At 40.0% G+C, this 27,651-nt stretch overlaps 1 protein-coding gene across 1 annotated transcript in view; it reads right to left on the bottom strand.

The window, feature by feature from the left end:
- Window positions 1-3,677: 3,677 nt before the first annotated feature.
- LOC113529159 (prospero homeobox protein 1) overlaps window positions 3,678-27,651 on the bottom strand; it is a 30,036-nt gene continuing 6,062 nt past the window's right edge. Inside the window, exons 3-5 of the mRNA XM_026918157.3 lie at window positions 24,495-24,602; window positions 18,171-18,365; window positions 3,678-5,338 (exon numbers count right to left, since the gene is read on the bottom strand). Of these exons, the coding sequence (XP_026773958.2) occupies window positions 5,153-5,338; window positions 18,171-18,365; window positions 24,495-24,602 (489 nt within the window). The 3' untranslated portion in view covers window positions 3,678-5,152. The remainder of the gene's footprint in view (window positions 5,339-18,170; window positions 18,366-24,494; window positions 24,603-27,651) is intronic.

Genomic DNA, 27,651 nt, shown 5'->3' with positions numbered 1-27,651 from the left:
ACTGGAAGAACAAAAAAAACTGCAGACTGACAGCAAGCCAAGCTCAGGATCGACCCTAGAACCCTGGAGATGTGAGGTGACAAAGCTACTTGATGCACCAACAAAGCACCCAACATGGTACCATGCTTGCAAATTTGTAACAATCTGCAAAATTAAATTTGTATACGAGAAGTTACAACGTTTGGGGTTAGGGATTAGTGTTTGTATTTAATGAAAGACAACTTACTGATCATTATTGTTGTTTCTGTATCCATTAATGATCACATTACCTGGCACCAAAAGAAACAAAGTTATTTTGGTGTCCTACATGATCAACAGGTTCATCCACCTTGGGAAAGCAGCTCCCAGATTTTTATTTCTTTTGGCATCATTACGCTTTTGTTACAGAAGTACGCATTTGTTTTATCCCTCACAACAATAGTATCTGGCAATGATGGCCATTTAGTATGGAATTCGAACATCTTTTGGTTTCAGAGCAGTAAAGATAGGGGTGTGTCTAAAACATAACTGACAGGAGTGATATAAAAACAACCAAAGGGTACAGCACGGGCCTGTGGTTTTTGTATGTGTATGATACACTTGCTTTGATCACATTGTCAGCAATTATGTTTCATTGTGTTCCCAGGATACATCAATGTGATGAGCAATAAAAACACAGATGAGCACACTTTCAAAAAATACTACTCAATGACGATGAAGAAAATTTATTATAGAGTTGACTATAAATGCCAGCCTCATAAAAGCCAGTGGCTTCTGTAGCTCAAATTGCAGGAAAGCGTAATTTGAGGTATTGGCTTTGGATTCTTCCGATCTTCCATCCAGTCTCATCATGATCTCGGTTTCTTTCTCTCTGTTGCTCTCTCACCATCTCTCTCTCTCTCTCATGAGGATGCATATATAAAGGTCTTTGAAACCTTTGACGGTTGAAGTAAGATGAAAGATTTGGCGATTGTGTTGCACAATGTCAAAGACCACTCCTTCATCTCCCACAGAACCAAAGGATCTTAAGATGAAAAGAGTATCTGAAAGAACAGTAACACAGTAACAGGTGGGGTCTTGCCTTTGTGTGTGGGTAAATATGCAATCTTGACTGCCTCGTAGTGTTTGCTCATAGAGCGAGGATATAGAAAGGCCAGAGAATACACTGGCAAAGAAGAGAAACCCGGTTCACTTGAGAACCATCTAAACATTCTTTGATCTCAACCCAATGTGATTAAACTCATAACCGTGAAAACGACAACCTGTTGTTTATGAACTTTTTAATGCTTCACCAGCCTCTGACCACTGATTACATTCAAATAGTGTATTTACACCTGTTACATTATTCTGAAAGGAAAAGAAAAGAAAAAAAGATATCCCCAATAACCCCCCATTCATTGTGTGTTAAAATACAGGTGTACATATACTAAGAATAAGTTCTGATTCTAAGAATATAATAAGGAAGAAAAGCAAATTTCCAAAACACTGTGCCTTAGCTAGATAGCTGTCAAAGCTAGCATTTAGATTCTAGATTTCTAATGTGAAAGTCCAAATCCAACATAATCTTCTAATTGCAAATCTGTGCACAATTTTATGATTATAACTTTTTGGAAATCCAACAACCTTAGGATGTATTTTGAACACAAACTACCATCTTCCAAGCAATAGATTTGCAATATGAATTAATGAACCCATAAATGTCTATAATACTAAAATAAAACCACTACTAAACATTACTGAGCAAGTGATAATTACTTCTGTCCAGATTACATGACAATCTGCTATTTTTTGAGAATAAAGCTAGCTAAAATTATACCAGGTGAACATAACATAGGTTAGAGAGCTAGGAAATAATGATAAGAAGGTAGTACGGCAGAACAGCAACTTTCTAAAAACTCTGTGCACTAGCTAGCTTTTGAAGTTTTAGTGTTAAAGTTCTGTGATTCATATGCGAATATGAAAGATGATAAAAATTTTGCAGTCTTTATGGTTACAATGGACAGGGTTTGTGGTTGTAGCTTGTTATACAACTTTGTTTGAATGAAATTCAACAAAAGTGTTTTCACGGTTTGGAAATCCAAGAAATTTTGGGTACATTTTAAACAAAAACTAACAACTTCCTAGCAAAAGAATTGTAAGGTTACAATACGCGACAAGAAATAACCCAATAAATGCCTTGCTAACAATAAAACAACTGCATTAAGCCTAGCTAGAGACACAGTTAATTCTGAACATTACGATATTATTATTAATCCTAGCCTGCTAGCTAAAGTAAAGCTAGCTAAAATAAAGCCAAGTAAAAAGTTAGATAACATAGGTTAGAAAATTAGGAAATAATGACAAGAAGGTAGTAAGGAAGAATCGCAAATTTCCAAAACCCTGTGCACTAGCTAGCTAGCTAGCTGTTAACTAGCATTTAGTGTTAGAGCTTTAGCAATAAAGTTCTGTGGTTTATATTCTAACATGAATGATGTCCTTGCAATCTGTTAAGGTTTGATGGACAGGGTTTTTGCAGTTGTAGCTTTTTATACAACTCTCTTTGAATGAAATTCAACAAAAGCTTTTTCACTTTTTGGAAATCCAACAAACAAAACTACCAACTTCCAAGCAACAGAACTGTAAGAATTGACAATATGTACAAGCAATAAACCAATAAATGTTTTGCTAACAATAAAAATAAACTGTATGCAATATTTCCTAACCTTCTGCCCTGATTACATGATAATCTGAAATTTTGAGAGTAATGATACGCTAGCTAAAATGATACCAGGTAAAGAGTTTTATAACACAGGTGCTGCTATCATACTATCAAACTGCTTTTCCTGGTTATTTATACAAATATCTAGCTCACAGGTTCTTGCCAGAACTTGTTAACTTGCCTTTGGGCCACTACAGTGTGAGAGTGTGTAACGTGCAAGAATTCTAACAAAGGAGACGCTGCTTTAGATATAAATATGCTTTAGATTTTTTTTTTAGCAAAATCAAAACAGAAAAAAGGGAGGTCCTCACATACTTGTTGCTGATTGGCTACAATGTGGAAAACAGACTGCTGAAGGATATTTACAGTAAGAGGAATTACTTTAAGGCTTTAAGGGACTTACTGATTCTTTTCTATTCTATTCGTGTTTATTTTTATTAAGAGTATTATTTTTATTATATTATTTTAGATACACGGCATTATTATGGCTAAACTAGGCAATACTGAAAATGTGCAAGTGTTCTTTCTTTGTGATAGCCAGACGTTGTGTCTGATAGCCAGATGTTGTGTTTGTGATAGTCAGACGTTGTGTTTGTGATAGCCAGACGTTGTGTTTGTGATAGTCAGACGTTGTGTCCAATTAGCAACGAGGAGGTGATGTTCATTAAAGACCTGACAATTTTGTTTTTGAGTTAATGTTATTGTGTTTTTGTTTTTTCTGTTGTGTTTTCAAATTTGCTGTTGTGTTTTTAGTTTTGCTGTTGTGTTTCTGAATTTGTCATCATGTTTTTTTTGTTGTTGCGTTTTTTTTTTTTCAGACTTGCTCTTGCGTTTTTGGTTTGTAAAGGTGTTTTGCATTTACCGTACTATTTACCAGAAATTTCTTGCCATTTTGTCTCATGAGAGCTTTTATTTTTTTTAAATCATGTATACAATGGCATCTACAGCTACTATAGAAAGAGGGCAAAAATACAAAAATGCAAAAGTAAAATAATCTTCGTTTCAAGTATATTTTCAATCTTTATTAAATAAAATCCAATGTCATTGCTTTCACTGAACAACAGGTAAGTGCATTTTTTTAAATTCATATCCATACAGTACAAACTTTTCAAATCGTAACATCCAGGGAAAAAAAAATCGTATGCAAGGATTGAATTCATGTTGTAATATGTCCTCTTCAAACATGGTTGCCTTTTATTTTCATAGCAATTCAGTATTCAAGAAACACCATAAAAATACTGAGCTAATTACCACACAGCAAAAAAAAAAAAAAAAATCACGCGCGCAGAAAAAAGTGCACACTCACATACGTCCTCGAAGGTTTCAAATGATTCCTCTGGAATGAGCAGTTGAAGGGCATTTAAATGTGTGTTCTTGAGATGTGCACAGTGACTGAATTTAAATATTGATGTGACGTTATATCCGTGGTGTAGTCGTCCAGAAACTCGGCCTTGAGATGACGACCTCCCGCTTGTTCACCACGCAAAGAGACGCCTCTTTAACTGAGCAAGTGCCACACACACAGCATCTGACTAAGCAGAACAATGTGTGTGTATGTATGTGTGTGTGTGCTGGTGACACTACGTGCTTCAGAGGGACTGGACCGTTGCAGTATACATTGAAAATGTGTTTTCTGTGCCAACCAGAGAACTGACAAGAAAAAAAAACAGGCTGTGTAGCAAATAATAAAAAATGGGCGGGGTTATGATGCCCTTTCAAATGTTGTGATTGGTGCATTGGGCTGTCAATCAAAGCCAGCCAAAATGTCAAATCTTGGACCCATATAAACCAAAATCCAGGGCGAGGACTTAATGAAAAACTATTCTAATGTAAAGTCTGTAATATAGTTTTGCATATAGTTAGAGATTTACATTTTGGAATAATAATTTATTTTCTTGCAATCTTATCATGAAACAAAGGGAAAAAAAAGAAAGGAAAAAAGAAAGAAAAACCTCCAAGTGCCAGTCTTACCCAAGCAGGAACAACAACAACGACAACAAGAACACCAACAGTAATAAAATAACAATAATAATAGAAATAATAATAATAATTCTATACACCCTATAAATGCAATGCCCACTTCTCCAGAGAAATACACACTTCAAAACTTCAGTTTGAACAAGCCCAAGTCGTCAGTCATACCAGTTCACTGAGTTGTTTGGCTTCAGTATCGGGATTTCATGAGGATTACCCATAATTCCAGAGCGGGCAGGCAAAAAGTCAAAGGGCCCTAGTGGGATCGAAGTCCCTCCAAATATGAAACACGAAAAAGAATATGTAAAATAAAGGACAAGAAATCTCAAAATTTAACTAGATCACCCCAAGGGAAAGAAGGAAAAAAAAGCTCAGGAATGCTACTTCATATGCCATACATTCAAAAAACAAGAACAGAAAAAAAGGGAAAAAAAATATTAAAACTCCAAAAAAAAAGAAACTCAAATCATCAGGTATGGTGGAGGGGGTTTGGGGGAAACGTTACTCGTGTAGGAGCTCTTGGAGACAGTTGGGAGATTTGAAGATCTCTGGAACCTCTGAGTCCAGCTTGCAGATCACTTTATAGATAGCCTTCTTCCAGGACGGGTCCACGTCTTTCCCGGCCACGATGGCGTTAAAGAACTCACGCAGTGTTATCTGAGCGACCTCCAGGAAGCGATCAGGAACCTGCAGAAAGAACGGGAGAGAAATCATCAGTATCAACTCATGACAAGTCCTGCTGACACTCCACAACATTAAATGTAACTATAAATGGATACATAGTACAATGTGTCATTCATTAATAAATTAAAATTTGTAATAGCAGGCAAATCGCTGTCGTATAAGAGGAATAAAGCCTTCAGGACGTGATTCAGTAACTCACCACCCTGTCGTTGATTATTTTCCTACAACAGAACCAAGTGTCCACTCTAGTTTTTAGATATGTTAACATACACAACTGTACACAATACAACATTTTTTTGTCACTTGAGATAATAATGAAACATCTGTGACACCAAACTCCAAAAGTTGTTTTCTTTGTTTTCTTCTTAACATTAAAACCACCTGCCTAATATTGTGTAGGTCCCCCTTGTGCTGCCAAAACAGTTCTGATCTGTCGAGGCATGGACTCCACAAGACCTCTGAAGGTGTGCTGTGGTATCAGGCACCAAGATGTTAGCAGCAGATCCTTCAAGTCCTGTAAGTTGTGAGATGGCTTCCATGGATCGGACTTGTTTGTCCAACACACTCCACAGATGCTCGATTGGATTGAGATCTGGGGAATTTCAGGTCAAGACCGGTCAGAGTTCCCATGCTGACCAATGTCCACCACTGAAAGTGCCTAAACTGGGCACATGAGCATCAGAACTGGACCATGGAGCAATGCACAAAGGCCTGGTGTGATGAATCACATTTTCTTTTACATCATGTGGACAGGTGCATGTGCATGCACTATGGACAGAAGGCAAGCTGACGGAGCCAGTGTGATGCTCTGGTCAATGTTCTGCTGGGAAACCTTGGGTCCTGGCATTCATGTGAATGTTACTTTGACACGTACCACCTACTTAAACATTGTTGCAGACCAAGTACACCCCTTCATGGCAATGGTATTCCCTAACGGCAATGGCCTCTTTCAGCAGGATAATGTGCCCTGCCACACTGCAAAAATTGTTCAGGAATGGTTTGAGGAACATGACAAAGAGTTCAAGGTGTTGACTTGGCCTCCAGATTCTCCAGATCCCAATAATATCGAGCATCTGTGGGATCTGCTGGACAAATAAGTCCGATCCATGGAAGCCCCACCTGCCTCGCAACTTACAGGACTTAAAGGACCTGCTGCTAACGTCGTGGTGCCAGATACCACAGCACACTTTCAAAGGTCTTGTGGAGTCCATGCCTTGACAGGTCAAAGCTGTTTTGGTGACCCAAGGGGAAGCTACACAATATTAGGCAGGTGGTTTTAATGTTATGGCTGATCGGTGTGTATGTGTGTGTGTACATATATATATATATATATATATATATATATATATTAGTCTTTGTTTGTCGCCATATTTGTTAGTGATGTATAAACACACACACACACACACACACACACACACCTTATCAGCAACTCCAGTTTGACAGGCATGAGGAAACACAGTGATATGTGGCATTGTCATTGTCTTGCTCTCACTTCCTATAAAACAGCTTTCTGGACACACTGTCTTGTGGAACTTCCCAGTATTTGTACGGCTTAAGTAACACACACATGCACACCCACACCAAACACTGAAGGGGGAAGTGAATACAGGACAGGTGTGTGTGTGTGAGATGTGCTCATAAATAAGAGGTGAACTAACTGTCAGGCAATGTTTGAATGTATGTGTGTGAAATGTAACAAGGTAAGAAAGGGGAAAGCAGAAGAAGCCCAAAAAGCAGAAGTTGAGTAGGGAGTAGCCTGCTCGCTAATCTGTTCCCGTCATGTATTTAAGACACCACAGGTCGCCACCGTAACTCTCATATCCCTCTCAAAAGTGAAATAACTGTGGTTCACTTCTCTCCACATGAGAAAAAAATGAGACTAGGCGTTCTTAAGAAGTGAAATGTGTTCTTAAGAAGTCAGAAGCGCAATGGGTAATCCCTGAGCTTAATGACGTAGCTAGCTAGCATGCAGCTGTTAGGGCTTTGATACAGACAATGTGAAGGCACAGTATCAATGAAAATGAAACAAAATGATCGAGAATACCAACATTTACCTCAGATGTGATGATTAATTACTAACACGAGACTCCATATGATTCAAATTTCACTCTAATGCGCTTAGCATCATTAGCAAACAGAAATCCTGTGAGTTCTGCCAGGTTTACAAACATCAACAATTCAAACAATATAAAATCCTGTTTGGAAAGTTTGGAAATCACGCATGGCACACAAGGGAGTTCATATGGTCTCTCTCAGACACACATATACACACACACACACACACACACAGACACACAAGTACCAGGTCAGGTTCTTCTACTCTCTTAAGGGCTATGTGTAAATGTGACTACAGCCAGTGTGAACGTGTGTGTGTCTGTGTGTGTGTGTGTGACCAAAACTGCACTCCTCCTGTGCCCTGCAGACACTCATCAACAGTGTTAGGACACACCAAGGTTAGTGGCAATGTACGCACACACACACACACACACACACACACACACCATTGCTATCTTGCAGTACTATCTTGGCAGAGCACTGCCTCACAACTCACCCCGGGTGAGGAACGGACTTCAGTACGTGTGTGTGTGTGTGTGTGTGTGTATGTGTGTGTGTGTGTGTGTGCATAGCATTGTACTGTAATTAGCATAGGTATGTACACTGTGAACAGTAAAAACTCTCAGTGTGTGTGTGTTTGTGTGTGTGTGTGTGTGTATGTATGTGTGTGTGCACTTTCTATACAAGTTATATACTGAACACTTCTACAGAAAGTATAAGCAGTGATCAGTGTAAGTTTGGCTGCAGGAGCTGAGCAGAGTGGTGCATTGCTAAGAATACTCCTGCACGGAATTTCTCCTGACGCTTTTGCTACGAAAGGACGGCGAAATGCTGACTGCGGGGAGACGCCAATGTCAAGGAGAAAAGGGTACCGGTATTTTAGATCCTCTTGACAGAGAGAAGGAGAGGGAGGGAGAGAGAGAGAGAGAGAGATGGGGGGTTGGAAGTAGACAGAGGTAGAAAGCATATGTGTGTGTGTGTGTGTGTGTGTGTGTGTGTGAAAGGTGCAGCCGGTTGGGGATGAAACCTGAGGGGGAAGGATAGAGTGATGGAATGAAAGGTGAGAAAGACAGAGATGAAGATAGACTGAGGGAGGAGGGAAAAGGAAAAAAAAAAGGAGAAGCGAGTAGCTTGTTCTTGTCCTAAGCACCCTTTTCCCAGCCTCTTTTGGGAACCTGTATACATCTATATATCATGCAGTTGTCACTGATGTGTGTGTGTGTGTGTATGTGTGTGTTCTCCAGTTTTGTCTTCCTACTGATTGCTTTATTCGCTACGGGACTTTTGTCCCCAGGCGTGTAAAGGGTAAAGAGGACATTTGTACTTGGCACGAACACACACTTATTTTTACACCTTTTCATTTCTAAATAAAGAAATATTAAAGCTAAAAATTTTTGGTGAATATTTTGGGCTGAACTTAGTAACTTTCTATCCACTGAATCTTGCTTTAACTTTACTCATGAATGTTTAGCTAGCGAAAAATTCACAATATGTTTCACCTTTCTTAGCTGGAACAACATGACAGTGGACTATTAGCTATTATCTTAAAATTTTGAGCAAGTCTATTCGCCTTTCTTGTCTGCACAATAAAACACTTGGGGGCATTCTGTTACGGGAAAATAATCAATGATTGTGTTTGAGTTCCTGAGTTACTGTTACCACCCTGAAGTTGAATATTTTCCAAAAACAGAGTGCCCTAAAGTGTTTCATTCCTCTTATACCACATCAATTTGCTAACGCTTACAATTTTTCATTTATTTATGCACGACAGAGCATACTTTTTATCCGTTTATAGTTGCATTCAATGTTGTGGAACGTCCATGAAGCAATTTAGTTCCTTTTATCACTTACACTACTGCAGCTATAAACAGTCGTTCCTTCACCACCTTCTCTTTCTTTTATTTCTCTTTAACTTAATAAGACAAAAAAAACTCTGTTTATTATTAGTTTTAGAGTATGTGGAGCATCCGTAACACGTCAATGAGTTGTTGAGTTGTTACTATAGAAACGATAACGCACTAATATAAATTACTGTCAGAGCTGCTGTTATAGAAAATGAATCAACACATTTTGACCAATCAGATTTGAGAATAGAGCTCTGATATTAGGATATATACATTTTCTAAAGTCATATAGTGTGAAGAAAGTTATGCTTCTTCAGTTGTATGTGTGTGTGTGTGTGTGTGTGTGTGTGTGTGTGTGTGTGCGTGATGGTGTTGGTTGCATTTCAGATTAACACCTGTCAAGTCTCCTCTGAAGTAGCACATAAACAGCTCTTAAGAGTCATATGGTAATGATGACAGCATATGGCCCAACTGTGATATTCACACACACACACACACACACACGTATTCTGATAAATCTTCAAATATCTTCATCCTCAAGGTGTTGCTCTGAACTAATCACCGCTGTAAACACCCTCGAAGGCTGATTATGATAAACACGGAGTAAAGTGTTTTTTTCTGAAATACACTCTGACTTTAAAGGAGGTTTTATTGATTTTTCTGACAGAACTGAATGTGGAGATCTTGCACAGAACAGTCTTCCTCTGTCCCTCTCTCTCTCTGCTGACAGAAAGCTTTATGAGATGTGAGAGTTATGTTTCTCAGATGGGACAGACGGCTTCAGATTTCCTCTGCTTTGATTAGCCAATGGAACATTGTCCTGCCTGAGCACGGCTTTAAATCTGCCATTATAATGCACAACAAGCTGTCAAGTCAACTTTCACTCAAAGTGGGGAAAAAAAGTGAAAAGGGCGACTCTTGATGGTGTGTGTTAAATCATATGTAGCTAAGTGAAACTTTCACTCAGATTTATGGCAGTAGAGAGAGAGAGAGAGAGAGAGAGAGAGAGAGAAGAGAAGGGGAGGGGGTTTAGTTCTTTGACACGGTCTTATTTCATTTGGGAGCGTGTTTTTATTTGTTCTGCACTGGCCAAACAAAAGCTGACCCTGAGAGATAAAGGCAGCGATGGCCTTGAAGGATTCACGGACCCCACATGCTCCGAGCGCTCCTGGTTAATCCCTAACCAGCGGCCTGGGAACGCGAAACGGAAAAATTCTCATGTCAACCTGACCATTCGAGACGAGCTGGGAACTGCCCAGGTACGGTCTCCTGGATGAGGGTGGGTGTTTAGTCCTTATAATGACTAAACAACCCACCAACGCTTTTTATCTGGATTGGTCGTCGGAAGCTGAAAACTCTTCCACCCCCTTTCTCTTTCTCAACGATGCCTAAAAGCAAACTGTGTTTGGTCACTCGTGTTCCTATCAGCGACGAATCAATAGCCGTGGAGGACAAGCCTCGATAAGCCTCTTTGTGTCACAACATCAAAACACTCTCAGTCCCAGTTTGTCTATCTAGTCCTCTCTCTCTCTCTCTCTCTCTCTCCTGATAAACGTTTTCCCTGAAACCAAGGCTCCCAAACCACGCAGCCTTGAAGAGTCCAGCGGGAGATTTGCCCTGATAGGCAAACATTGCAGCTGAGTTGGACATTCTAGCATGGCCTTGCCACTTGCTTGTTTTTTTTACTCTTAAGAGCCAGTGAAAGGACATGCAAGCCACGTCATCACACCACTTCTCAAGGTGTGTGTGTGTGAGATAGAGACATGATTCCATTGGTCCTCCAAGGACAGGGTCAAAAAGTAGATAAAGAAGTATCAAATATCTATCTCTATCTTGCTTTGCTCTGATTTACCTTGGCATGCAAGCTTTACTGATGAGAAATCAGCGTTATATACGTATAAACACCACGTATAAACACGTATAAGCGCCACCGTACCTCGCAGATCTGTTACAACGGTGCACATCTACCTGCTCTCTTATATCTTCTGATCAGCTGCTCTTAATTGTTCCCAGGTCCAGATTAAAGCTTAGGGGTGACCGTGCCTTTAGGATAGCTGGCCCTAAGCTTTGGAACAGTTTACCTCTTCATGTCAGAGCAGCTTCAACTTTATCTAGTTTTAAAACTCGGTTAAAAACACATTTCTTATCTCTGGATTTTAATTATACATAAATTAGTAGCTGAGGCATGTTGGATATCGCAACTTCATGTTTGTTATATACATTATGTTTATCTTTATACAGTACACTGGTCAACTGTTGTTGTGTTTAATTGTGCTCTGTAAATAAATTAAAGAAAGAAAGCATATTTTTAAAAAATTAAATTAAAAATAGTTTAATTTATAAACCTTATTTATACTTTTATTTATTAAAGTTTATATAAACTAATAATTAATAAATTAATTAATAAAATTTATAAAATAGAATTTATATAACAATAAAATTATATAAAATAATTAATTTTTATGGCTACATCTATAATAACATTTATAAAAATAATTTATTAAAATTGAAACACATTTTAATGAAATCTTAAATGCAAATATTTATTTAAAAAATGTAAATAAAATTTAAAAAATAATTCGTTAAGTAAAATTATTAAGTAAAAATAAATAAATTAATTAAATTAATAATTAAAATCTGAAGCTCTCAAACATGGTGTTCCATGTATTCAGTCATATTTTCCACAACAACCCTCACAGTAAAGACTGCTAGGAGTTTAGTCATGCTAATGCGACTGCAATGCAAGCTAACCAAATAAATGTAAATATATGCTTGATACCATCTGAACACCTGGGACGACATCTTGCCGAAGATGTTCCCGTACACCCGAGTGTCACGCATCCTGCCTGTTGGATATCTTGTCTTTACTAAGGTATACACACAATAATAGCACTTATAACCTCTGCACACTAGCTCTGCGGTGAGCAGATTGTGATGTAATCTGCATTACAGATGAGTCCCGGGCTCGAGAGTAGGGAGGACACCGGGCTCCGGCGGAGCTGTTGTTTTGTAACGTCCTCCACATGGCGCCCAGATTGTGTTTGATTCGGGGCACACGGAGCAAAGCGGGGTCACGAATCAGGTCCCTGGAGTCAAACTGTCGCAAGTGTGTATAATGGTACCGAGTGAGGGGTGTGTGTTGGGAGGGGATGGGGGTGTGTTTCCGAGGGTGGGAGCTGAGACATCTGGAGCTTAGAGTGTGGAAAGAGAACGAGAGAAGGACGGATGACTACAGAAAAAAAAAGACACGGTGTGATTTTACAGTTTTGCAAATCGACTACATACAAAGTTCTAAAACCTTTTCAGACTTAGTGTGTGTGTGTGTGTGTGTGTGTGTGTGTGTGTGTGTGTGTGGCAAAAACAATACACTATGTAGTAGATAAGTGTGCCTAACTAACAAGCCAGTGTATTATGCAAGAAATAAAACATTCCAGGGGGTATGCTGTTACAGGAAAATAATCAACAAGAAGGTGTAATGAAGTGGAGTCACTGTTACCACTCTAAAGTTGATTATTTTTCTATAACGACATGTCCTTAAGTGTTTTATTTCTCTTACAGTACAGCAATTTACCAATGCTGATGATGTTCATTCCTGAAAGAATGACACATTGTACTTTTTATCCATTTATAGTTACATTTTATGTTGTGGAACGTCCACGAAACCAGTTATCACTATCACAGCTATAAACAGTTGTTTCCTCACCAGCCTCACTTTTTTTCTCTCTCTCTTGAAGTTAAAGAGAGAAAGATAAAAATGCAGAGTGCCATGTTACCGAGAAACCTCAAAGAATAAAACTTCAAGTTCTACCTCTGAGTGTTACGAAGTGCTGACAGTGGAGACTCCTTCCAATGTTAAATAAACAACTCCTTACAGAAAAGTTCACCATATCAATGACCATCCTTTTAAGTCCCTGTATGAACGCTTGTCAGAGCTGCTGTTATAGAAAATTAATCAACGCCTTCCGAATCGAGAACAGCGCTGTGGTGTAATACAGAATATTTTCTACATATAAGTTCATATATTTGCCTGCCAATCACAAGGTTAGAGAGGATGGAGCAGATTAACAGCGGGCCGAGGATCGAGCCGAGGGGCACACCACGGGGGAGCGACGCATCCAGCCAGCACTGATGGCCACCATCTTGGCGCGATCTATTTGGGTGGAAAACGGGGATGCGGGAGGACTTGAGACAAGGCCATTGGCACTCTCGCCCTGCCAAGTGTGCGCCAATCTCCTTGGCACGGACGAGCACCGTCGAGGTTCTGGGGGGAAGGTCTTTTTTGAGCATGTTGAATGTGACAAGCTGTTCCTTTGCATCTCAATATCAGGATGGAGAGAGGAGCAGGTGGAAAGGGAGAACAAGAGGAGGGAGGGAAGGATAGATGAAGGGGCTCCTAGATACTGAGAGAAAGGAAGGACAAAGAAGACAGAATCTTGCCTTCAAGAAAGAAGTCAAGAAAGAGAGGGAAAAAAGGAGAGAGAAAAGATGCAGCGCGCATGTGTGTGTGTGTGTGTGTGTGTGTGTGTGTGTGTGTTTCCTCTCAGACCCGTGTCAGTACAGCAGTCTTTACCAGTGATTGAGGCCACTTTAGATCAATTCAGATTAAAGCAAAGACCAGATCTTTCAATGTCAGCCTGAGGGAAAGGGTCTGGGATGGCTTCTGAACTCATCACACACACACACACACACACACACACACACACACACGCAGATGGAAACCACTCCAGAGCACACTAGTCAAACTTTGACTCTTACAAGGTCATGTCTAGATCCGGGGCTAAAGGACCAGGTTTCACCGGCAGGTAGAAAGAAGTGTTTGCGCAATTAAAAGAACAAGTTGCAAATCGCTTTTGGGGACACTGAAACCCGAGTCCGGGATTCGACACAGTTTTTTCACCTAAAGTGCACAAAAACATGCAAAAGTGACAGTCAGCGGCTACACATCTAAATCAGATCCTTTTGTCTTTGCTAAATGGCTTATCTGGTCCGTCGTGTCGAGGGCAATATGAGAAGAAGCAGACGACCTCATTCAAACCCAATCCAACCCCACCTGCCCCGGGCCACGGGGGAGAACTGCACTCTGGCACTAAGTGCTTCTGTCTGGCACAGACAAGACGAACTGGAGTGTGTTAGGCAAGACGTTCCAGCCTGCAGGGAGACCGGCAGTCATACACGTACAGCTCCGCCATGTAAAAAGCGCTGAAACAGGTTCCCATTTTTTGTCTTGTAAGTCTTAATAAATGTGATGATGTACCGTAGATGGGAATAGACTGTTACTAGATCAGCATCACACACACACACACACACACACATCATCATTTTACATCATAAGCTTTTTTTTAATAGTTGAACAGATTTCTATTTTCGTTCCACACGTGACTCATGTCTTCCAAAAGCTGTTTTTTTTAAATATAGAATCCATACGTTTTTACAGGAACACACACAGGTTTATATTAATGTGCTTGTTCTTACAATTTATCCTTTCTATAATAAGAACATTTTCACAAAACTAAGACTAAGCATAAACGGATTTAAAAAAAAAAAAAAACGTGTTGCTATTTATCAAAGAAAAATGCTTCTCTGTGAGGAGATTTAATATTTATGGAAGGAGTCTCCAGTTTCAGCACTTTATAGCTGCTAGAACGTAAACGATAACAGGAACGAACTTGTTTCACAGACAGTCTACAACATTAAATGTATCTATATGTAAATATAAATGGATAAAAAGTACAACCTGTTGTTCTTTAATAAATAAAATGTAATCGCTGGTAAATTGTTGTGGAGTAAATGGAATTAAACAGATTGGGATGTGGTGTTAGAGGAAAATAATCAATTTTATTACCGCTATTGATAACTAGAATAGAAAAAAAAAAGTTTTTTGATCAGAGATTTAAGATTTTTCTCGATTCCTGAGTCGGAATTGAAGTGGATTATATAGAAGGTTGGTTACGGTTCATGTCTGATGTGAATTCTAGGTTACTCTGAGAGTCCAGGTCCAATCTGAATCTATTATATTACTAACATGCTAAAACAGATATTAAATATAAAAACACATAATAAAGCCCTGTTTTGAGCATTAAAGTTGGCTCCCAAAACATTGTGTGTTACTGTTTACTGACTGACTGCTGAAGAACACAGAGCGAGCAGTCAGAAAGGGAGTGAGAGAAAGAGAGGGAGAGAGATAGAGTGATAGAGAGAGAGAGAGATAGAGAGAGAGAGTAATTAATGAAGATGCTTTAATTGCCGATTGTGCTCGCTGTGCCGTGAGGGGAAAAATATGTCATTAAAACTTCCTAATGGGCTCAAGAGAGGAACGGACGGAAGAAAAGCATTTGAAGAGGATGAAAGGAATGAAAACAGCAGAAGAAAATGATGGGCGCAAAAGAGGGAGAACGAGGGAAGTAGCAAACAATAATTACAAAAGGCTTCTCAAGGGAGCGAAGAAAGAAATCAGTGACAGAGCTGATTACCGTCAAACGGGAGAAAAGAGACAGACGGGGGGGAGGTGGGCGAAGAAACGGGACACACTCACATACGCTAAAGAGACTCGCAAGGTGGAGCTGAGTACACGGAGCAGGACAAAAAAAAACCTGCCGTGTGTGTGTGTGTGGGTGTGTGTGTGCGATGCTGAATCAGCACAGGCTCGTGTTTCGAATGGTGATCTAGCCAGGTAGGGAGATTGGGTATCTTGGGGACATGTAAGTTCACAACCAGCACAATTTCTGCCTCTACATCATATCACAAACACACACACACACACAGGCACACACAGAGTACGGTCAGGTGGGTTAGTTTGTAAAGATTTGCATGGCTTGGCATAATTTCCTTGTGCAAAGTTTTGATCAGCTATTAGATCCATCAGACACCTGCTGAGAAAATCCTTAATATGCAAAACATCCCGTCTACCTCCCGCCAACACACACACACAAACACCCATGCGTGCGCGCACACACACACGCAGGCCAGGCAAAACTTCACAAACAACAGTAGACTTATTCACCCATCTCCTCTCCATAGGCAAATCTCTCATTTATATATGGAAATCATCTCGAGCATGAAACCTTAAGTTCCTGCAGCCTGAGAAGAGTGTATGTGTGTGTGTGTGTGTGTGTGTGTGTGTGTGTGTGGGCGTCAGGTGTGGAGAAGGAACAACCTCTCCTTTCTTTCAATAGGAAAAACGGTCAGTAGGAGAAGAAAGGTGGTGAGATTGGAGAGATAAATGGTAAGAGGAAGAAAAAAAACAAAAAAGGAGCAGCAGAGGAAAGAAACGTAGATGAAAGGAGTGTGTGTGTGTGTGTGTGTGTGTGTGTGTGTGTGTGTGTGGAGGGGAGGGGAGGGTAGATCATTATAGATCATTATATCGTTTACGAACACTGATAGCAGTCAGAAAGCCTACGTGAGATGAGATAAGTGTGCTGCTACACTGTGTACTCAGATCAGCTCCTGCATTTCAGGTGGAAACAGGAAGTGAGTTTGATCTCACAAGAAATATAGAACAGAGTACAAAGGGTTTTTTTTTTTCTTTACTGTACTTTACACTTCGGAATAATAGTGAAGATTAAAAATATCCTGAGTTTTTGTACCAAAATTCCGCTTTAAAGTATAAAAAAATAGTATCTGCTTTGACGTTATTAAGGGTCATAACTTTATATCACATAATAAAATTGCTTAATGGTCAGATATAAATGTATAAATCCAGGATCTCCATATAATCTCGAATGCGACTTCCTGACTTTCCTGGAGCTGCATCCCTTTTAGCCAGATTGATTCATTAAAACATTAGCTGCACCCCAGAAAACCACTCTCAATAGACTGTACGCTAGTTTGTAGCTAGCTAAGCTAAGCTCTTCAAACACGAGGTAAGTCATTAGACATGTAGCGTTTACATAAAAATGAAAATCTTGAAGCTGTCACTCATTTAAATTAGACTGTTAGCGACTTACGCTCACAGATAACTAGCTTGCTAAGTGTAAGTGTTTAGCTTTAAAAGTTTAACATTAGCCAGCAGTGCGTACAAACTACTCAGAGAGCTTGTTTCGGGGTAAACTCTTAACTGCAGCTAATATGGTTCAATGTTTACTTCTTATCATTATAAAATAATAATTTTATGAGCTGAAATCTGGAACAAAATGTTGTTTACTCTCTTGCAGTTGTGGAAAATGTATTTTGGATGGACTGACTAACGTTAGCGATCAACAAGCTAGCTTACTTTAGTTCACTGCGGCTAAATGTGATTAATGAGTCATTATTTTACAAATTGTCTGAATAAAATTTCATAATCAAATCTATAAATAATCTATAAATGTCATATATATATATATATATATATATATATATATATATATAAATAATATATTCTCTCTTTCTCTCACTCTGACTACCTCTCTCTTTCTCTTTCTCTCGGTGACCCTATCTGTCTCTCTCTTTCTCACTCTCACTTTACTTCCTTTCAACTGCCCATTTTCCTCGCCAGTATCTCTCTCTCTCTGTTTCTCTTTCTCTGTTTCTCCCTGCCATCAGTCCCTCCCTCCCTCTCCCCCATGTCTCTCTCTTTTTTGTCCTGCCATCCCTCTCTCTCTCTCACTCTCTCACTCTCTCTCTCTCTCTCTGAAGCAGCGGGACTCATAACCTTGCTCTACTCCAGTGTGAGGTGTTTTCTGACGAAGTGCTTTGCCAGCAGACCTGGTCCTTCCAGGGGACTGCACTAACCTTCCGGACACACAGGACACTCTCTCTGTCTTTTGCTTTCTCTCTGTTTCGCTCTCACTCTTTCTCTCTCTCTCCCTCTAATCACTATGGCACATTAAAATCGCAGGCATTCATTCTTACAGTGTCCAAATGATTCCAGCTAGGCACACGCCCAGCACATTTGTGCACATCTTTTCATTTTGTGTGTGTGTGTGTTTGTGTGTGTGTGTGTTTGTGTGTGTATGTACCTCAAAGTCATTGGCCTTGTTGTAGTGCATGTTGAGAGCTCTGAAGAGCTCCGAGTCTCGGCTGACGGTGATCTCTTCAGCCCCCGTCACGCCGTCGTTTATGGCCTGCCTGGCGAACTTCTCCATCTGGATGTAGTAGAACTCCCGAAAATTACTGAACCACTTGATCAGCTGAGACGTGATACACCGGTTAAACTGGGAGACAGGGACAGAGCGAGAGAGTCCATTAGATACGGACATCTGTGCTACATATAACCTGAAATTAAATACCATTTCGGTGCGATTTAACGATGTAGTGAAGGATATGAAAACGATTAGCAGCTAAGGCTCCCGGATTAATTCAATTTTTATCGCTGTCGTCTGCATATGCAGCTACAGCAGTATAAAAAAAAAAAATCAAAGCTTGTAGTCTGGGACCAAAATGTGCAACATGATACAGTAAATTAAGAGGGCTGGCCAATATGATGATAAATTACAGCATGGTATGCTATCACTACTTCTTGAAACACTGACCAACTTCAGAGTTTCCAGTTTCGACTCAAGGTTCAGCATGTTGTGCATTCTGAGATGCTTTTCTGTTCACCGTGGTTGCAAAGAGGAGTAATTTGAGTTACTGCAGCCTTCGTGTCAGACCAGTCTGGCCATTTTCCCCTGACTCCATCTCTCTCATCAATCAACAATTGCATGAATGTCCAGGTGTACAGGTGTTAAAGTGGTAAAGTATATAATATATGAGATTATTTATTTAGTGCCATTTTTTGTTTGATTTTTTTCCTCCCGTTTCCTCATAATCAGTATTTTTTTCTGAATTTATTAATGATATCTAAGTTATCACTCATGATGAATATTTTTTCTTGTAATACACCACATTGTATTTATGTATATATATATATATATATATATATATATATATATATATATATATATATATATATATACATTTATATCTATCTATCTATCTATATATATAGATATATAGATAGATAGATAGATAGATATAAAGAGAAACCTGATAGAATGTGTGAAAGTAAATATACAAGTGTTGTGTGTTGTACATATCGCAACACTACACTATAGAAATTCCTGCCTTGTTAGCAAGTATTCCTTTGGGGAAAATAGTGTAGGGTTAATTGTTAATCAAATCTTCATAATCACAGATCGTGTGTCAACGCTGAGAAATATCATTAACATCATTTACATGAATAAAAGAAAAGCCTCTCTCTGTCTCTCTCTCTCTCTCTACACGAGTCGAGGAGGCAATCTGGACGGTGCATGGAGGGGGGTAAGGGGGTTGGGGGGGTGAGTTATGGGCAGCCCTCAGCTGCAAGAGCTTCGGATGGATAATTGAGCAGAAAACTGATAAAGTCAACATAAAAAAGAGCATATCGGACCCACGGGGAGTTCAAACATCAGCTTAAGCCCATTCACCAATCAACGGCCTGCCTTCATCTACCGTTCCCCCCGTGGGCATGATCTCTGCCAAATTCAATACAACCTTAAACCGTTTAAGAGAGCAGTAGGTTACAGTTCATCGGGGCAATGAACCCACAGAGGACGAGGAAGGGGTGGGGGGGGTAGAAAAAGAGAGATAGAGATAGATAGAGAGAGAAAGAGGTAGAAAGAAAACTCTTCTCACAAACAACAGCTGATAAGAGCTAAACGGGCCCCTCGTACCCCTTTAATTACCCCCCCCCCCCCCCCCCCCAAAAGCCCCCTCTCTCCTCCTCATCCTCCCCCATTTTCTCCTTCATCTCCCGTCTTTCAGAAAAAAAAAAAAAAAAGATGACAAAACGATGGGCAAGCAGCCCTCTGGGGAGGGGAAGCAGCTTTTACATGGAGATTAGACAGTACTATTGTTCAGAGAAAAGAGAGGAACAGAACAGAGATGGAGAGAAAGAGAGGACGGAGGACGCTAGTGACCGAGGGATGGACGATGGACGTAGAGGAGATACAGAGAGACAAATAAAAGGGAACCTCGCGCACAATCTAGCACACAAAAGAAACGCAGACGCTGTTTGCTAGCATTCAGAAAGTACTGACACAAGAGTCAGACACACACACTCACACAGAGAGAGAGAGAGAGAGAGAGAGAGAGAGAGAGGGAGAAGCAAAAACTAATCACAGAAATTCTGAAATGAAAAAGTTAGATGCTAGCATTTACAAACTAGCTCAATCAGTTTTAGCTGTTTAGCTAATCTCTCAGTATAGCTAAACAGATTAGCAATGTGTGAACTGAAGTCTCCACTTGTTGTGTCATTTATTTATAATCGTTCATTATTGTTTCAACATGTTTTCATACCTATTATCTGCTTCACTGACTGAAAAAAACATGGCTGTTTAAAAAAAAAAAAAAAAAAGTGTCTCAAAAACAGACAAGTGAGTGACCATCACGAGGAGGTCTGTCCGATCTGGCCTAGCCCTTTCGACCTGAGCATGTGGTTTGACAGACGGGTGTGTGTGTACGTGTGTGTGTGTCTGTGTCTGTGTGTGTGTGTGTGTGTGTGCGTGTCTTTATGATGAGCTCTAAATCACTGACAATGACCTCATCACTCACAACAAAGACCTTTCCTGTCACACCACCGGAGAGTGAAAGAGTGTGAGAGAGAAAGACGGAGAACAAGTGTGTGTGTGTGTGTGTGTGTGTGTGTGTGTGTTGGGAGGAGGGGGCATTGTTATTACTGTACAGTCCAGCTCTCTGAAGTCATCTGTGTACTTTTCTTTTACCTCAATATCTGTAATATCATGCGCCAGCATTAAACCATATCTGACACACACACACACACACACACACACACACACTTACACACACTTCCTGCTAGAGAACTAAAGAGGGAAAAAAAACATCCCTCTCCACTCTGCCATCAGCGGAAAAACAAAAGAAGCCTGCGTTTGGGAATTGTCACAAGGCCACTGTGTAAAAGTATTTATACTGTATATTTATTAGTGGTGAGAAACTTTTGGCACCCTCTATTTATACCGTATAATTCGTAGATATGAGAAACTTTTGGCACCCTTCTTCTTCTTCTTCAATGCGATTATAAAATGGTTCTTGATTCTATACATCATCTCTTTTTTAAAGCATGCTGTACCCAGACTCCAGTTTATGATGAAAGCTGCTAACTCACTTTCTCCTTTCTGAATTATGTGGAACCTTCATCACTTCCTTGAGGGTTCTCCGACCAGGAGGAACAGCACAAGACCATTTCCTGATGAAAACACTTCAGTGTGATTCCACATTTTTCCGTTCAATTTCCTGAAATTGAATCTTAGTAAGACAGAGCTTACACACTGTCTGCCTGATTCATAAAATCCAGAATGTTCCTACAAAGTTGCACAAGTCTGAGTTTAAAATCTGCTGGCTAGTTTAGTTGGGTTCTAACGTACTCATAGCACCCTCGCTAGCTTGATCTGAAAAGCTACAAGCTGCCAAAACACAGTTCCCGAGCATGAAGTTATTCTTCATGAAGTTTCATTTTTACTTGATTAAACTGATCAATAAATGTTTTCTAATAAAATTATGGTTGTGTTATTTTCTAAAAAATTAACTCATCTACGATGTAGCATTAGTAGCAATAATTCAAAAAAAATTTTCTCTACCATCTTGACTAGCTTGGCATATTTTCAGCAGGAATTCCAATTCCATTATTATTTTAAGTTTTTTGGTTTAAATTACGACTTGCTTCATATTGTATTTGAACAGTTTTATTTCTTGCAAAAAAATTCTGATTACTGATGAGTCGCACGACTTCGGTTGAACAAACTGTACTTTGAAAGTACAACACTGTTACCCAAATTATAGTTGGAAAGCATTATTAATTAAAAAATAAAAATTAAGTAGTCATCAGGCCATTAGCATGGAAGATCATTTGTGTTTTTTTTGCCAAACCTTGTAACCAAATCATCTAAGAATTCATTTTTTCCCCATCACTATTTTAGTCTGTGACCATTTAATGAAGTCACTCATGAAAATTAACTTAAATATTAGCTAATGTGGCTCGTTAGTGTACAAAAGACGAGTGCTTTCTCACAACGCAAAGCCGACGCTCATGTACTTCCTGACGTGCGACTAATTCCAACTAACTCTATCCGCACAGGTCAAAAGTCAACAGGTCTCTAACCACTCCAATTAGCAGGCTCTCCACAAGTGTCCGTTCACTCTGAGGTCAACTTATTACTGACCTCAGAGTATCTTCACTCCGACGGATCTGTGATAAACAAAACGAAAGCTACACGAACATCCCGTTCCCACCATTCTTATCCTCCAGATAATCAGAGCCTATTAAGACAGTGGGTAGTCTTTAACATGCAACATGCCCTGCATTGATATTCATGAGATATGGAAATATAATGAATGACTAATGAATAACTATTATAAGGACAGTGGCGGATCCCCATGAGAATGGAAGTGTGTGTGGGGGGGGGAGGAAAAAAGATAAAAATCCATGCCATCTATTGTTCCACAATGCAGTCGCGAACAAAGCCACGCAGAGAGAATGCTGCCAACAATTTGACCTTGTTTCGGTGTTATGTTAATCTAGTTCAATTAAGCACAACCTTAATGCTAGTGAGGATTATGGAAAACGGGTCTGTGGGGTTCGGATGCACTCAGAGGGCCATTATCCTACCTTATGTCATAATTTGATGATTTAATTTGAAGAAATTATTCATTTGTGTTGTATAGGACCGCATTGCCGGAACTGAGGATTTCATGAATGATATGCAAAATGCATGCAGCATCAGGTAAATACTGTCTGTAAGAAAAAAGAATCAATTTAGGGAAATGTTTGTTCATTTGTATATATGTGCCAAAATCAACTTTCCCTTTAAGATGAGAGTTTTGATAAAGCAGAGGGCACTGAATGCCTCCATGCTAAGCATTTGTGGGAAATAGGGAAATGGTTTGTTTACGCGGAATGGCTGGCGGCACTGAGGTGAAAGAGGAGCGATTGATAAGAGCTTCATAAGGGAAGAGAACACTCGTTTCAGACTTGTGACTCAGGGACACTAAGTTTAACTTTAGTTTAACAAGTTGGGCAACTTGGGCAAGTTCATTATCAGGAGATTTAACACACTTTAACTAATCTGGCTGATTGTTACAAATGGTACATTTGCAAATATATATGTAAAGTAAAGGTTAAAGACATTTTACACACAGGTAAAATCTCCTTCACTCCAGCATATGTGCATGGTTCACATAAATAACTTAAAACAGCATTTATGCCCATCCTAGTCCACTTAAAAAAAAATTAAAAATCATATTATTTTTGCATTAACATCTCATGCTTGAAACATACTTTTCCATGAGTTGTCCATTAAAGCTTATGTACATTTTAGTTCATTCAGCTCTGTTACCTGAACACACTCACCCCTATGAAATATTTGAACCATGCCACAAGTCACATGTACAATTTCCTGAGGATGATGAGAAGAAGAAAACTCACTTTGAATGTACAAACCTTGCGTGCCAATGATAGACATAAAAATTATTAATTATTATCATTATATAGTCCTTGTCTCATTAGCACGGATGCCAGATTTTTCTAAATCTGTGCTAAAAAACTTAACCCTGCTAGTCATTTAAAAGCAAAAAAGCAGCCTGTCAGCAAAGAAACCTTGCGAAAAATGAGACTCTTTTTCTTTGCTTCGTTGTTGAAAAATGCTAAAAAGATCACCAAAATAATTGCAGGCATAGGCCATTGGATTAGGTGTTGTTTGTTGCCTCTGTAAAAGTTATCCCTGGGCAAACTGTAAAAAGAGGAAGTTTGTTGGTTCATTTGAATAAGACGGGCCTGAATGTGTCACGCGGTTTAGCGCACACATAACACACACTCTGTGTCCTGTGAAGGTTTAATCAATTTGGTATGTATGTTTTAAAACTGCACAGTGGATCATGGGTATTTGATAAGGTTTGTCCCAATTGAAAGTCACTACATATTGGAACTGATTACAAACCTCTCAACGTGATGTACTTTATCGTGAATAGGGTGCTTGCTGATCTATGCGCTTATCCGCCTCCTTTTCTATCCATCTTACTGTCTAAATACCCAACCGCCCACTCATCTACCTGCCTTGCAGCTGCCCTGGCTCGTGCCGGTATGCTTTTTTCCCTCAGAATTAATCTCCACTGGCCTTGACCAATAGCAACAGCTGTGGCATTTAACATTTCCCTAACGCCACCAGTGGGCTGCCCAACGTTTGTAAGTGAACTCACCTGGACAAGTGAGGTAAGCCGACAACATGCCCACCCCCCACCCAGCTCCTTTCCAAAAAAAAAAAAAAAAAAGTAGCAACTCAAACATTAAAAGTCAACTGTGGTGCACTCACCTTAACATCAGAGAAGAACATCTTGAGCATGTTGGAGCTGGGGTATCTGGTGTAGAAGAACATGAGCTTGGCCTTCTTCAGGTGGTTGGGGGAAAGCCCTTCCTGAATGTGCAAATGAGTGGGTTAAGGAAAAGCAGCCGAGCCCCGAGCAGAGAGCTGACAGGATTTGCTTGCCATTGTCATCATCATTACTCAAGGTGCTGCGCCGTCACGGCCAATATACCACCGCAGAAAAGCCAGTTTTACATGAGAAAGCCATTACGCAGGCAAAGCAAGCAACGTCTTTCCCTAAGCCCTAAGCCTCAGCCAACCTCCTCCTTCAGATGTAAAAGAGTGAGAGATCGTTTGCATGTCACCTACAAATACAGCGGTAAGCATTTTTGAGAAGGCCTCAGGGGCTGACAAAAAGCCTGAAAAACTGAATCTATTTCGGTTTTTGTGTGGCGTCACTTTATAAAATAATACATATGCTTTATCAGAATTTTGTCGAAGTTAAGCAGAATTTTCATTTTTGTATGTACACACATACACACACGCTCACACACACTCAGAGACAGCCTAAGCTCCTGTTATGGCATCATGACAGCAAATTTGCCACCCCATTTCATTTCTGTGGGCAACAATTTGGCCGTGACGTTCAAGGGCCAGCGAAGAGCGTCTAAAGACGTCCCTTTGAAGCCGCAATATGACTGTAAAATGACACATTTGTCATGTAAATACGGCTAATCACAAAAACATAAACAAGTCTTATAAAGTGTGCACACATTCAAAGATAATGCGGATTCAGACCAACCACGAGTGGAGTACTTCACATAATTGAGCGAGAGAAAAAAAAGAAATGAGAGAAAAAGAGAAAGGGGTGTGTGTGTGTGGGGGGGGGGGTTTAGTTGGAAAAGCGCATCTTTGTCTTACCCACCCTCTCTCTCTCACACACACACACTCTCTCTCTCTCACTCTCTCTCCCTTTTTCTCTCACCATCTGGTCTTGCTTTATGAGCACAAAGGCCAGAGAGAATGAAAGAGGGACAAGCTGCTCTTTTCTTTTGCAGCATTACTTCATTCAGCGCCGTGAATGAATGGATCATGACAAACCACAAAAAACTACATTTCAACATGAAAGCTGATGACAAGTTTATCACAGGGAACACAAATAAAAGTTACACATTTGCAGCGTAACACGCAACAATGAAATTAAACACTACCGTTTTTTTTCCCCCTAATTACTTAGCAGTAGGAGCTGTGTTTATGGAAGGCAAAAAAAAAATCTCTTTAAAATTTTATAGTGAAATGATTCTCAAGATCTCCTAAAAATAATAATAATTAAAAATGTGGCACCAGCTCACCACTTAAGCATAATTTATGGGCTACGGGTCATCATTAAATTTAAAAACACGAAGGTATAATCGCAGAACTTTTTTCATGTAAACATGATGAGATGAGATGAGATGAGAAGAAATGAGATGAAATGAGATGAGATACGACACGAATGCATCGGTTATCAGTGTTTTCTCTTTGCGTGGGAGAAAAAGCTGAAAAACTGCTTGGCCAGTCGTCTGGGTGTTTCAGTCCGATCTGCACTTTTTCCACCATGCGTTCTGCATTCATCAATAATCTATTTAAGCTAAGAACGCATTGTAAGTGCGAAGCGGGCACCGAGTGTGACATTCCTGCAGAGGACGTTCTCCTGCCCTAACCTCCGCCACACAACAAAATGGCTGATTATGCGATTTTGCCAGACAAAGAGTCCTCCGCACCCTCCTCCCCGGCCCTGCCTCTTCTGAAACCAGCTCTGGCCCTTTTGTGTGTCTGTCAAACAGACTGGCCGCCAGTAGCCTAGTGGTCACGCTGGGGGAAACTTTCACCTGCCACTACTCACGATTTCACAATACGTGCCGCAAATCTAACGCTATTCTCAAACATGATATCACATAACTGTCTCCCATCCAGAACCAGAACCATAATTCCATCCTAATTGCTTCCGAACTATTACCCCATCTCTAAGTCCATGCTAACCCCATTTCCGCCCAAGCGTTCACAGTTTAACCCCATTCCCAACACATCTATAACCCCATTCCCAGGCTAACCAAACAATCCCAAATCCAACCCCCACCTCTCTCTCTCTCTCTCGCTCTCTCTCGCTCTTTCTCTCTCATACCTTTAGTTAATCTTGAATCTGCGATGCCTTAAGCGCATTTCAAACCCAAATAACGTTTCCATTTCTAGCACTCTCCTCAAGCATACTTAGATCCTATATTCAGGCCAGTGTGCCTACTGCCTATCCTTCTATCATATCTCCATCCAGAGCTGATGTGCTATCTGTAAAGGAAGCTCCATATCCTAACTGTTCTTCCTCTGAGTATCAGACAGCTTGATAAGGCAGCGTTTTTAATCATTTCTTAGTTTTTGCTGCCAGCTCAAGAGTTAGAAGTCAGCAAACGTCAATTAGACCAATTACTGTAACAGTTTAGGGCTATGTTGACTTTTTTGTAAATAAGTGACTTGCTAGTTATTTTTGTTTTGTAACTGGAACTAGCTAAGCACATGCTACTGGCAATTATCAGTAGAAATATAAAATTGCATTCCCGTCCACTTTTTTTTTTTCATTTTCTCTTTATAGCCTAACCATTTTGAGTGATTTTTTAAAATTGCTACATAAAACACACAGTAACTGCTGCGTACGGTCATTGCTTTAATTGCTTTCCATCTCTCTTTTCCTTTATTCCTCTCGCTCCGCTTTCTTGATGGCGTGGCTGTGGAGAGCGTAGGGCCCTTGGCTCAGCAGACAAGACGAGGCAGTGTAATGAAAGACAAACATACAGCCGCAAACACCTGTTAATGCCTGCTTCAAAGAAAAGAAAGGAAGGGGAAAAAAAGACAGAAGGAAAAAAAAGAGGGAGATTGTTTGGCTGCCAAGCAACAGCTGAGGGCCCTCAGGTTGTTGACCGATCTTTATGAATCCAAAGGGGGAAAATGAAAAGGAGGGATAATTGTTCCTCCGTCTTTTTTTTTCTATAATAGGATATGATGAGGGTTGAGAGAGGTGGAACCTGTCAGTCATAAAAAACAGACAGCAGGTTAGACTTTGAGTCCTCAAATGAACCTCAAAGTTTGACAACAGAAACACCTGTCATGGTTGACGCCAAATTATACCCCGAGG

The sequence above is a fragment of the Pangasianodon hypophthalmus genome, chromosome 30 (genome assembly GCF_027358585.1).
Source record: "Pangasianodon hypophthalmus isolate fPanHyp1 chromosome 30, fPanHyp1.pri, whole genome shotgun sequence".
Classification (NCBI taxonomy): domain Eukaryota; kingdom Metazoa; phylum Chordata; class Actinopteri; order Siluriformes; family Pangasiidae; genus Pangasianodon; species Pangasianodon hypophthalmus.
The sequence above is the reverse complement of the archived record's forward strand: the minus strand, read 5'-3'. Positions and strand labels throughout refer to the sequence as shown.